Source organism: Glycine soja, chromosome 8 (genome assembly GCF_004193775.1).
Source record: "Glycine soja cultivar W05 chromosome 8, ASM419377v2, whole genome shotgun sequence".
NCBI classification, from domain to species: domain Eukaryota; kingdom Viridiplantae; phylum Streptophyta; class Magnoliopsida; order Fabales; family Fabaceae; genus Glycine; species Glycine soja.
The window spans coordinates 16,575,585-16,587,265 of NC_041009.1; the positions used below are offsets into that span (position 1 = coordinate 16,575,585).

Below are 11,681 nucleotides of genomic sequence, written 5' to 3' on the forward strand. Positions count from 1 at the left end.
CATGACTCCGGTGCGACGCGGTGCCAGGTGCTTCCGCCATCACCGAACACGGTTGGACAGCCGGACACACGCGATTACACGCGATCCAATAAGTGGACGCAGACACCTAAGCTATTTTTATTATTTATTATAAAAATTAAAAAAATGTTTACCAAATACGAACTGTTCTCATTCTCATGCACCTTCTTCTTCGTTTTCTCCTTGATATTTCCCGCAAGCGAACCAAATGCCTCCCTTACTGCATGTCGTCGCCTCCGTTTTCCCGCGCAGGTAGGCCCTTGTTTCTCTTTTCTAATTTGCTCAGCTACTCCCTGTTTCTCTTTTTTTCTTCTGTGGAGAATAGAGATACAAAAGTGTTATTGCTTTTTGTTTGTTTTTTGTATGCGCTGCCCTTTCTAGTTTCTTCTGGTATATTGCTTTTTGTTTTTTTTTTCGCTTAGAAATTGTTTACATTGATTTTTATTTTTTTAAAATTGTTGTAGAGATGAGTGCTTCTAGTCCTAGTCAAGCTAAAGAACAAGATGATGATACCAAACCTTTATGGACCTATGTTACAAAGATAAAAAGTGTAGGTGGTGGTGAAAATTATGAGATAAAATGTAATATTTGTGATGTTACCTTTAATGAGTTTTACACTAGAGTGAGGACACACTTGTTGAAGATTATTGGAAAGAGAGTTAGAGGTTGTCAAAAGATAACAAATGCCAAACTTATAGATTTGAAGAAGATAGACAATGAAGCTACATTGAGGGTGGAGAAGTCAAAAACAAAATTTGTGTCATTGCCTCCGGTTTCTACTCAACACCAAATGGATACAAACACTCTTGGTGTTGATCCAAAAAAGAGAAAGACATCAACGGTAGAAAGTACCTTTAATTTGCAAGCTAGAGAGACACTTGATCATGAAATTGCTAGGATGTTTTACTCTTTGGGGCTGCCTTTTCATTTAGCAAGAAATCCTCATTATAGGAAGACGTTTGCCTATGCTGCCAACAATTATATCAGTGGTTACCAACCTCCAGGTTATAATAAATTAAGGACAACATTACTTCAAAATGAGAAGAGACATGTGGAGAACTTGTTACAACCAATTAAAAATGCATGGAGCCAGAAGGGTGTGAGCATTGTTAGTGATGGATGGAGTGACCCGCAAAGAAGATCTCTTATTAATTTCATGGCTATCACGGAGAGTGAACCTATGTTTGTAAAGGCCATCGATTGTTCAAATGAGATAAAAGACAATGATTTCATTGCCAAACATATGAAGGAGGTAATTATGGAGGTTGGACCCTCAAATATTGTGCAAATAGTGACGGATAATGCAGTTGTTTGTAAAGCAGCAGGTTTAATAATTGAGGCTCAGTTTCCTTCTATCTATTGAAATTCATGTGTTGTCCATACATTACATCTTGCTGTGAAGAACATATGTGCAGCCAAGAATACAGAAAAAACAATGCTATTTATCAAGAATGTTCTTAGATCACCCAAATTGCGAAGGATGCAATGTTTGTGAAAAACTTTGTCATGAGTCACTCTATGAGACTATCAATTTTCAATTCATTCAATTCATTGAAATTGCTATCCATTGCTCCCACAATATTTTCCTCCACTATTATAATGCTCAAGAGATTCAAGCAATTGAAGAAAGGACTCCAAGAGATGGTCATTAGTGACCAATGGTCTTCTTACACGGAAGATGATGTTGCAAAGGCTAAATTTGTGAAAGATACTTTGTTGGATGATAATTGGTGGGATAAGGTTGATTATATTCTTTCTTTCACTAGTCCTATCTATGATGTTCTTAGAAGAACTAATACGAAAGCTTCATCTCTCCATCTAGTATATGAGATGTGGGATTCAATGATTGAAAAGGTGAAGAATGCCATATATCAATATGAGGGAAAGGAGGAGAGTGAAGGATCAACCTTTTATGAGATAGTGCACTACATATTAATTGACCGTTGGACTAAGAGTAGCACTCCTCTCCATTGTATAGCTCATTCCTTAAATCCAAGGTAATTAACTCTATACTTTTTTACTTACATTTTTTTTAGAATTGCATAAATTCTAATCATGTATATATTTATTTTTAATTGTAGATATTATAGTCATGAATGACTAAGTGAAGATTCTAATCGAGTTCCTCCACATCAAGACATGGAACTCACTCGTGAAAGAGTAAAATGCTTCAAGAGGTTCTTTCTTGATGTGGAAGTAAGGAGAAAAGTGAATATTGAGTTTGCCAACTTCTCAGATGAAAGAGAAGGTTTTGATGATCTTGATTCTTTAAATGATAGAGGTCAAATGGATCCAAAAAAGCTTGATGGCTAATTCATGGCGTTAATGCTCCAATACTTCAAAAGGTTGCCCTTAAGCTACTTGCGCAACCTTGTTCATCTTCATGTTGTGAAAGGAATTGGAGTACGTATTCATTTATCCATTCTTTAAAGAGAAACAAGATGGCACCATATAGAGCTGAAGATTTAGTATTTGTTCATAGCAACCTACGACTTCTCTCAAGAAATACTCCACAATATCATCAAGAGGAAACTAAAATGTGGGATGTAGCTGGAGATGATTTTGGATCACTTGATGATTGTGGTATTCTTGAAATTGCTAGTTTGTCTTTAGATGAACCAGAGTTAGAGGGTGTCTTTTTCAATGATGATGATCACCTAGGGGGTGAAAGGCCTTAGATTGTGGAATTTTTTAAGACTTGAAGTTGCTAATTCATCATCTTGCTTTATAATTTTTTTTTTGTAAAGAAACGAAGCGTACAAATTGTATAATAAGGTCTCTTAGTATTTTTTGTAAGACTCATTATCATAGGAAAAGTTATTTTGAGATGATGATGAATATATAAATCTTGATTTTCAATTTAGATCTTTTATGCATATCGCTCATATTTAATTTTATGTAATTTTATTTTATTTAATTATATATATATAGCCGTGTGCGTGTCCTATATTTTGAACATTACAAGTGTCCATGTGTCTGTGTCCGTGTCGTGTCCGGTGTCCGTGTCAGTGCCGGTGCTTCATAGCCCATGATCACCAGTTGAATCTGTCTTGATCTAACTAAGAGTGCCCACTTGTTTGTTCTAAAGATCAACATCCAAATGCAGCATATTCCAAATTCTGTTTGCTTTGGGACAATCCCTCAACAAGAAAATAATGGATTCTTGAGATCGTCCACACCTGCAACAAGAAGAATCACTAGAGATATGACGGTTAGTTCTAAAAAGATTGGTCGGAAGACTTTGATTATCAACCAACCTGAGGAAGTGTTTGATATATATTTTCCGGTAGGTGGAGCGACCACACCCAGGATCCCTTTCCGGAGAGATTGACAACGAGTTGACGAGCTTGATTAAGCCAATGAAAAACAGATGAAGGTGGGTAAGAACCATCAGAAGAATGAGCCCAAATGATCCTGTCTAGGACGATTTTATTCAAGAAGAGACTTTAGACTTCTTTTTTTAACTAGTCAAGAATAGTAGTGAATACATGATCCCAGCACCAACAACCATTTATCCAGAGATCTATAATGGAGAGGCCAGCATCTCGATACAATGTCCTAAACCATTTAACAAATGATTCCCTTATGAGACTAGCGATCATACCAAAGTAAGCTAGTCCCTTGGCCCGCTCTAAACATGTATCCTGGTTCTAAGATATCAAAGGCTTTTTTAATGGATGCCTAACACGAAGCTCCTAGAAACTCACGTAAATGAAGGATAGACTCACCATGCAGATATTTGGTATCCATAAGTTGAATCCAAATCTTCTTTGGTGTTGAAGTACAAGTGTGAGGTGAAGTTCCACATCGAGTAGAAGTGAAAAAGTTGAACATCATATAAGCGAGAAGAAAACCCATAAACATGAGCCTTAAGGTTTTGGGTTAAAGTGTGGTGTCAAGTTCCCTTGTGTACCAAACTCAACCCATTTTACTGTAGGAAAAATTGATGCAAAAATTAGAAAAAAGGCCTTGAAGAAAAATTGAAGAAGTGGACAGCTTGCTTAGCGCGCCACCTAGGCTTAGCATGTGTCCACGCTTAGTGCACAACTCAGGTTTAGCGCGTGGAAAAGCCCACAACAAAGCCCAAAGGCGTGATTAGCGTGAAAGCCCGTGTTAAGCGCGAAGTTAGCGTAAATATTAAGTAACCTGGAGCCTATATAAAGAGGAGGAAGCAGAAGAAAAGGAGACCAAGTCTCAGAGCTATCCAAAGCCTGGGGCTATCCTTTAGGGGAAACCTTTTTTCTTAGTCATTCTCCTTTTTCTTGCTATTAGTCATCCATCCCTTTCTTTTATTAAACTTTGAAGTGTAAAGTCTCTCATGACTATGAGAGGCTAAACCCCCTCGGTTGGAGCCTAACAGCCAAAACCCTTGTAATGTAACTGTTATTCTTATCTATTAATGCAAATTTCAATTTCTATTGCTCTTTTTTGTTTTTCATTATTATTGTGTAGTTTGGCTATCTATGCATTTGTTTTTAGGGGTTATTCATTGAGAAATGGTAATTTAGAAGTGGGTGGAAATTAGGAAAGCAATTAATAGAGAAAAACATTAATATTGCATCAAGGGTAGTTAGGCATGCTAGGCTCCAACATTATCACATTCTGAACTCATCTTTTGCATTTAAGCTATTGTTTAATTTTCTTGTTATATTTTTCTTTTTCCCTTTTTACTCTCAAATTTCACAATTACAATTTCTTTCCTCTTCTACTTTTTATGTTGCTTACAAATTGGGTATTTATCAACGCAAGTGCAAACAAAGTTCCTGTGGACTCAACACTCGGTCTTCCATTTTAATCTTTACTACTTGTGATAAAATTGGTACACTTGTCAATCTGTTAACACCATGCAACTTAAAAAACAAAGAATTTGTTTCTCCTCATAACAAACTTTAGGCACAAGATCAATATGGGATTATGATTAGAGCCATGTGGCTGAAGAAGCTCTACCAAAGCATGTGGGAAGAGAATTCTTTAATCAGGGTTGGATTGGCACTTATCAAGCCATTTACAGACGTGGCTTCCATTAATATGATTTCTTTGCCACATGAAAAGACCCCCCACCATGTCCATCTCAATCAAGTGGAATGAATTTAAGGCATTCGTAAATTTACAGGCTTTTATTAAAGAAAAGTTACCTCCCATTGTTTTTTAGGGAAGAAGTACTTTGTTCCAATCATCCATAACAATCCATAGATCCATGCCCATAATAACTAGGTAGTCCTAAAAGTTGGACCGAATATTTGGAATTGGAGAGGCATACACAATTGAGCAAACCAACTAGCAATCAAGCTTCTTAATATTGAAAGTGATTGATAATTACAAAATTTATGTTTAATTGATAGTCAATTTTGGCTAAGAATGATTAAAATTCATTTATTTTACTGTTGTTTTTAATGAAATAATGAGGAATTTAATATCATGTTAATTTTTTACCAGTAGGATTGAAAAGAAGTAAATTACAAGTGCTTTGGAGGAAAATTAAAGTAAAAAGTTGAAGATTAGGACAACTCGCTTAGCACGCAAGACAGGATCAACGCGTCTCCTCGCTCAGCGGCCAGCTCAGACTTAGTGCAAAGAAGCCTAAAGGGGCGCTTAGGTGAATCCTGCGCTAAGCGCGATGTCACATGAATTTTAAACTACTTTAGGCCTATAAAAGGAGTAGGAAGCAAAGGAGAAAGACACACCGAGACTCATAACTCTCTAATGAATACATCCAAAGCCTGAACATCTCTAATAGGGGAAACCCTCCTTCTCTAGACATTCTCCCTTTTTCCTTTATCCATCTCTTTTCTTCTATCCACATCAGCACCTAAAGTGTAAAGTCTCTCATGACAATGAAAGGTTAAACCCCCATTGTTGGGAGCCTACCAGTCAATGACCTTGTAATGTAATCTTTTCTTACTATCTATTTAATGCAATGCCAATTTTTATTGTTTTTTTTCCTGTGCTTTATTGTTATTATGTGGCTTGATCATTCATGCATTTGTTTAGGGATTAGGCATTGGGAAGTGTTTAATTTCTAAAGAACTGGAAAATGACATTTAAACAACTCATTTTTAGGGATAGAGTGATCTTATTTTGTCTATGCATACATTTCTAAACTTCATGTAATTTACTATTTTATCTCTGTAAAAGGATTTATGAGAGATAATAGATAAATTAAGCTTTTCATTGGGAGGGATCAAGATTAGTATCTTAGTAGATGTGGGTGAAAATTGGAAAACATTAAATAGAGAACCTTAACATTACATCAAGGGTAGTTAGGCATGTTAGGCCTCAACATATTTTAAATTCTGGATTTACCTTTAAGCATTCAAACGCATTATTATCATCTTTATCATCTTTTACTTTAAATCTTTATCTTATTTTTTTACCTTTCTTTATCTTCTATTTTAAATTCCTTATCTCTTGCTTTTACATTTGGTTGGCACCAATCTAAGTATAAATAAAATTTCTATGGACTCGACACTCAGACTTCCGTTTTACTTTATTACTTGTGACAATTTGATACATTTGTCAATGAGTTAACAAAGATCATCTGAGGATTTGAATCAACCAATGAATAATTAAAGTCATCCCTACTAGACAAAATCCAGATTCGACCCGAGTAGCCTCTAGCTTCTTGGATGAAAATAGGTTTGTAACCCTCTCCAAGCCACGTCTTCTCTATTGCATGAAAAGGAACATGTGTCTTATAAATCATGATCAATGAAGGGTGATGATGCTTGATCAAGTCCTTCAAATGACGCCAAGTTTTTATACCCACCACTGCAGAAATGAGAGATAGAATTAATCAGTTTTAACAATAGGAAGAAAAAAAGACATTTATATTGACTCTCACTAATTATTTTCAAAATTGATATTAGTCATATATAATTGATGGTTCTTGCTCTTCAATTTGGAATTTTTAACATGTTGGTGTTATTTAGGCATCAATACTACATATGTGACCTTTAACAATATTTCTTTGCTTAACACTTGGTAAAAATAAATTGACATTTAAAAAAATATCATCAAATATGAATAAATGTTACTAATATATTTTCGCGAAATTTTATCACATGTTGTGAATAGCTCATACCACTAAAATATATTAATAACATTTATTTATATTTGACCACAATTTTTAAATGTTGCCAAAAAAATTTAGTAACATTTTTACTTAGATAAAAAATGTTGTTAAAAGTTATTGTGTAATGGTACTTGAAATTAGATGCTATATAAACATGGATATGTTTTCGTGAATTTATAACAAATAAAAACAAATGTATAAAAAATGAAAAAAAAATTATTATATTTTATAAATTTGTCATGTTACTTATTTATTTTCTCTTTTCTTTAACTGTAATTAATTACTAAACATTCCTAAGATCTTTTGCACACAAAAATTATACTAACGACATTCCCTTTGTAATTTGTATAATGTAGTTGCAAGTAAGCATGTATTGCTGGAGTTTTACGAATTTTCTGCTTTGGTCTTGTTATTTTAATGAGCTTCTTAGATTCTGTAGTTTAGTTTGTTAAAGTGAATTATTGCTCTAGGGAATAAATAAAGCATCTGACATTGATCTCACTACTATTATGCCCTACCTCTCTACCCCAACCCTAGCTAGCCCCAAAACAATCCCAAGGTGCAACCCCAAATTAAGGAAATAAGTCTGAGCAACCCATTAATTTAATAGCCTTAAAACACTGGCCACCAGCTTTTGCGCTCCACTTTATAATAAAAAGGAATACTGAATAAATGAAAGAAAGGAAAGAAAAAGTAACATATGCAAAGTTTCTCAACCCCAACTCTATAAAATACTGAGACCCCATAACTTTAAGTTTCTTCAACAGCTAGTAAGAAAGCAAAACACAACACTTAAAGCTTTAGCCAAAGGTTTGTTTGGTTGCACATACAAGGAAATATATATCACAAAGGTGAAAGAGGAAAAGTATATGGGAAAGGATATTAAATATTTCATTTCCTACATATGGTTCATTTGCAAGCCATGAATTGAGTATTATTAATTCCACACAAAAAATTTCTTTAGTTCAGCAAATGATGGCTGGGAACCCTAACTGGTGGACTATGCATCCACCATCTTTGATCCCTCCCCAGTATGTGTTTGGATCTTCTTCAATTCCTTTTAATTCTTCTACACAAAACCAAGAGCCCCCTCAGTCATTGAGCCAACTTCTTTTGTAAGCACTCTCTTTCTCTCTCTCTTCTTTGTGCATGCCTGCAGTTTGTGGCTTCTTGGTCAATACATATCTTCCACTTTCTCCTTTTAAGTGTTTGAAAAACTGTTTGTAACAGCTTACATATTATACTTTCTTTTTCCTTAATCATCAAGCTTTCTATTCTTCTTCTTCTCTTCTTATTTTTGTATTAATTGTTGTAAAATTTTCTTGGTTATGCTTGTTTTGCAGCACTGGTTTACCAGGAGAGGAAGAGAGAATTGCATTCAGTCCTTTTCAATCAAAAAAGTTGGATGAATGGAATGACCAAATGCTTAATATTCCGTCCCCTATAGTTCCAATGCCTGATGTAATAAAGCAAGAGGTTTCCCAAAGTGGCAGCTTATATCACCATGGACATGATCAGGAATTTCAGGTTTCTGGGGCACCTTGGTCACATATGGTGCCAATTTCTTCTTCCCCTAGGTCTAGTGTTGCTAGCTTCAGTAGTAATAATTTATTGGATTTCACTTACAACAAGACAGATCATAGGAAGAACCAACTACCAGATACATCCGAGGTAATTAAGACTGATCATGTTCTTAATTATTATTCCTTCTTTTATAAATTCTCTCATCTATAGAGTCTAGACTTTCACCTAATTTTCAATACTAATTTTAACATGCATAGATTATATATTAATTATTGCTTCAAAATTATTTTTCATGAATATGTGTCTCTTGTGCTCTTCTAGTGTAATAGCACAGCCACTGCTGGAGTTTACAAGAAGACTAAGAGCCAACCATCTTCAAGCCAACCACCTCTCAAGGTGACTACTCTCACTGCCTCATCACTTTCACTACTAATTAAGAGAGAGAGAGAGTTAATTACTGAGTGTTTGGTTGTGTGTTGTCTTTCTTGATTGTCTCTCTCTAAAAAACTGTAATATTCTTTTTGCAGGTAAAATATGCATGATAGTTGAAAGTGAGAAAAACACATGATGAATTCATGTACTAACTTAGCTTCCTTAAATATTATGAAATCTCTTGTAATCACAGGTGAGAAAGGAGAAGCTAGGTGATAGAATAACAGCTCTTCACCAGCTAGTTTCCCCATTCGGAAAGGTAATAAACAAAACCATTAATTATTACAATCGCTACATACACAATAAACACTCACAAAATACAAAAACTAGAAACCAATAAACCATAATTACAAAGCGCCTTATGTGTCTGGTTTTACTAGTCTCTTTAAGGAGAGACCCCATATGAACAGTTATTTTTATGATATCCAACTCCTCCAAATACTGTTTTCCTCTTTCTTTTTTTCCACATTTATCGTAATCTCATTTTTAACCTTAAAAGAGACATATATATGACCGGTGTTGTGGTTGTGGTATGTGTGTGTGTGTGTTTCACTTTTGCAGACTGACACAGCTTCCGTCTTGTTAGAAGCCATTGGATACATAAGATTCCTTCAGGGTCAAATTGAGGTGATGTTTCTCCCTCATATTTTTATACCCTCCTGCAAGCTATTGATCTGTGTTGGTGATAGAGCATGCAGTTAAAGTGTCACCAATTTTAATGTTAATTTCTCTCATATAACATTCTTTAGTTTTATTTTCCTTCTTGGGTGCAGGCACTCAGTTCTCCTTACTTGGGCAATGGATCAAAAAACATGAGGAATCCACAGTCTGTAAGTACCCACTTTCCAAAGTTTCTCTCTCTTTCAATTCGTTTATACTAACTCTCTCAAATTAACACGCTCACATATATGGCATACCTATACACACATTTTGAGTAGGACAAAAATACCTACTAAGACATATAATTGAGGGGAAAGTTTCCTCTTTTCTTTATTTTCTTTTGAAGCAACAGGTACACGGAGAAAGAAATTCTGTATTTCCTGAGGACCCCGGTCAGGTATGCTTGCTTTATTGGATCCATCAATTCATTACAATCAAATTAGGAGGAGGCTCTCTTTTGTAATTATTACTTAAATATTTAATCAGGGAATGAAAAAAGCCATAAAAAAATAACAAGGCTTTCTCAGCTTTTCATAACATCTTTATAAAGCTAGTGAAAAGTATAATGCGAGGCTGCATTTCTCATTTGAAGTCAAAAAGCTTGGAGAGAGAGAAGTTGAATTTACTAATACTTTTTTTTTTTCTCTTTCCTTTTTTATTTCCATCTAGCTGTTGAATGACAATGGCCTGAAAAGAAAGGGAGCTCCAAACCAGGTATTCTTTCTTTTTATGCAAAGGTGTACCACGCTTATTATGTCTTTCATTTACTCATGATTATTATCTTGGATATCTTATAAGGTTCATCCTAATCATTATTATCATTATCACCATTAGTTGCATAACTGTGCAGTAGATGCATGCATATATGGCCCAGGCAAAACTATGTATTCAGGCTTTGCATTAATTAATGACGAAGATAATATATTCATTGATGACATTTCATTCATTAATTACCATCTAATCATTTATTTCATTATTAATTAATTAATTAATCAGGATGCAAAAGATAAGCCAAGCGACTTGAAGAGTAGAGGACTGTGCTTGGTTCCTGTGTCTTGTACCCAACATGTTGGAAATGAAAATGGAGCTGATTACTGGGCACCAGCATATGGAAGTGGATTTTAACAGCATGGAAGAAAACTTATGGATGATATAACATCGTGAGCAGTCAATCTGTGATAATGAAAAGGCTGATTGCTCACGATGCTATATGACATTCATGAATTGAAGAAAAAAAAAACTTATCCATTATGATGTACTGTCTCTAATCTAATTAGGTTAACACAATAAGTTATTAATAAGTGTTGTCAAAACATTAATTAAGATGCAATTTTAGTTTTTCTAAACATGCATTTTCTGAGGTAGCAATTATTAATTCCTGCTTTTGTTATGAAGGATATGATTATTGATAATTAGCATTCTGTCTATGTTAATTTGTTTAAGATTGTAATATCTACGTACGTTAATTCATTCCCTCCCATCTTCGTATTCTTCTTTACATTTTTTTTTCAAGTCTAATGTCTGAAAGAGTACAGGAACTCATCATGACGACCTTAATTTGTTACTGATGAGATATAAAATGGACGAAGAGCTAATACCTGTGTATTTTTAACATAAACAAGTTTTAGCATTAGTTTATATATACATAGTAAAAATAGAGCATAAAATTAACTTATAGTGGGCAAAAGAAATCAAGAAGAGGTGATGGAAAAAGAGAAAGTGAATATCATATGGATTCTCATGCTAATTAATGCGAATCAAATATTAAATATACTTAATAAAAACGAGAAATAATGATTATGATCTTTTTAATTAATCTCCTCTGTTGAATTATCAAATTAATTTGGTCTAGGAGACCATGAAAATTTAGAAATAATAATAAATATAATTAATGTAATTTATATCGTTATCCTGGTGAAAATAATAAAATTATGTGTACAGCCACTAGTTAGTTAAAACATATCACTGATATATA

At 34.3% G+C, this 11,681-nt stretch overlaps 2 protein-coding genes across 3 annotated transcripts; both read left to right on the plus strand.

Annotated features, from left to right (window-relative positions):
* The first annotated feature begins 242 nt into the window (after positions 1 to 242).
* LOC114423956 lies at positions 243 to 1,381 on the plus strand. The gene is made up of 2 exons (XM_028390852.1): positions 243 to 270; positions 483 to 1,381. The coding sequence occupies exons 1-2, from the start codon at positions 243 to 245 to the stop codon at positions 1,379 to 1,381; spliced, it is 927 nt and encodes a 308-aa protein (XP_028246653.1).
* Positions 1,382 to 7,834: 6,453 nt separating this feature from the next.
* Positions 7,835 to 11,176, plus strand: LOC114422391 (transcription factor bHLH68-like). Of its 2 annotated transcripts, none has more exons than XM_028388720.1 (9): positions 7,835 to 8,205; positions 8,434 to 8,761; positions 8,936 to 9,010; positions 9,240 to 9,305; positions 9,608 to 9,673; positions 9,820 to 9,876; positions 10,053 to 10,103; positions 10,376 to 10,420; positions 10,703 to 11,176. In XM_028388720.1, exons 1-9 carry the CDS (start codon positions 8,063 to 8,065, stop codon positions 10,829 to 10,831), a joined length of 960 nt encoding a protein of 319 aa, XP_028244521.1. In that variant the 5' UTR covers positions 7,835 to 8,062; the 3' UTR covers positions 10,832 to 11,176. The 2 variants fall into 2 exon arrangements, with proteins under 2 accessions (XP_028244521.1, XP_028244522.1); XM_028388721.1 differs by having other exon boundaries at positions 10,059 to 10,103.
* Positions 11,177 to 11,681: the final 505 nt, after the last annotated feature.

What these genes read in the sequence shown, in the direction of transcription:
- LOC114422391 (XM_028388720.1), top strand. Translation starts at nt 8,063, where the DNA reads ATGATGGCTGGGAACCCTAACTGGTGGACTATGCATCCACCATCTTTG. An exon ending in TCCTTCAGGGTCAAATTGAG is followed by an intron (nt 9,674 to 9,819) that starts GTGATGTTTCTC and finishes TCTTGGGTGCAG; the next exon opens with GCACTCAGTTCTCCTTACTT. An exon ending in TTCCTGAGGACCCCGGTCAG is followed by an intron (nt 10,104 to 10,375) that starts GTATGCTTGCTT and finishes ATTTCCATCTAG; the next exon opens with CTGTTGAATGACAATGGCCT.
- LOC114423956 (XM_028390852.1), top strand. Translation starts at nt 243, where the DNA reads ATGTCGTCGCCTCCGTTTTCCCGCGCAG. An exon ending in GCCTCCGTTTTCCCGCGCAG is followed by an intron (nt 271 to 482) that starts GTAGGCCCTTGT and finishes AAATTGTTGTAG; the next exon opens with AGATGAGTGCTTCTAGTCCT.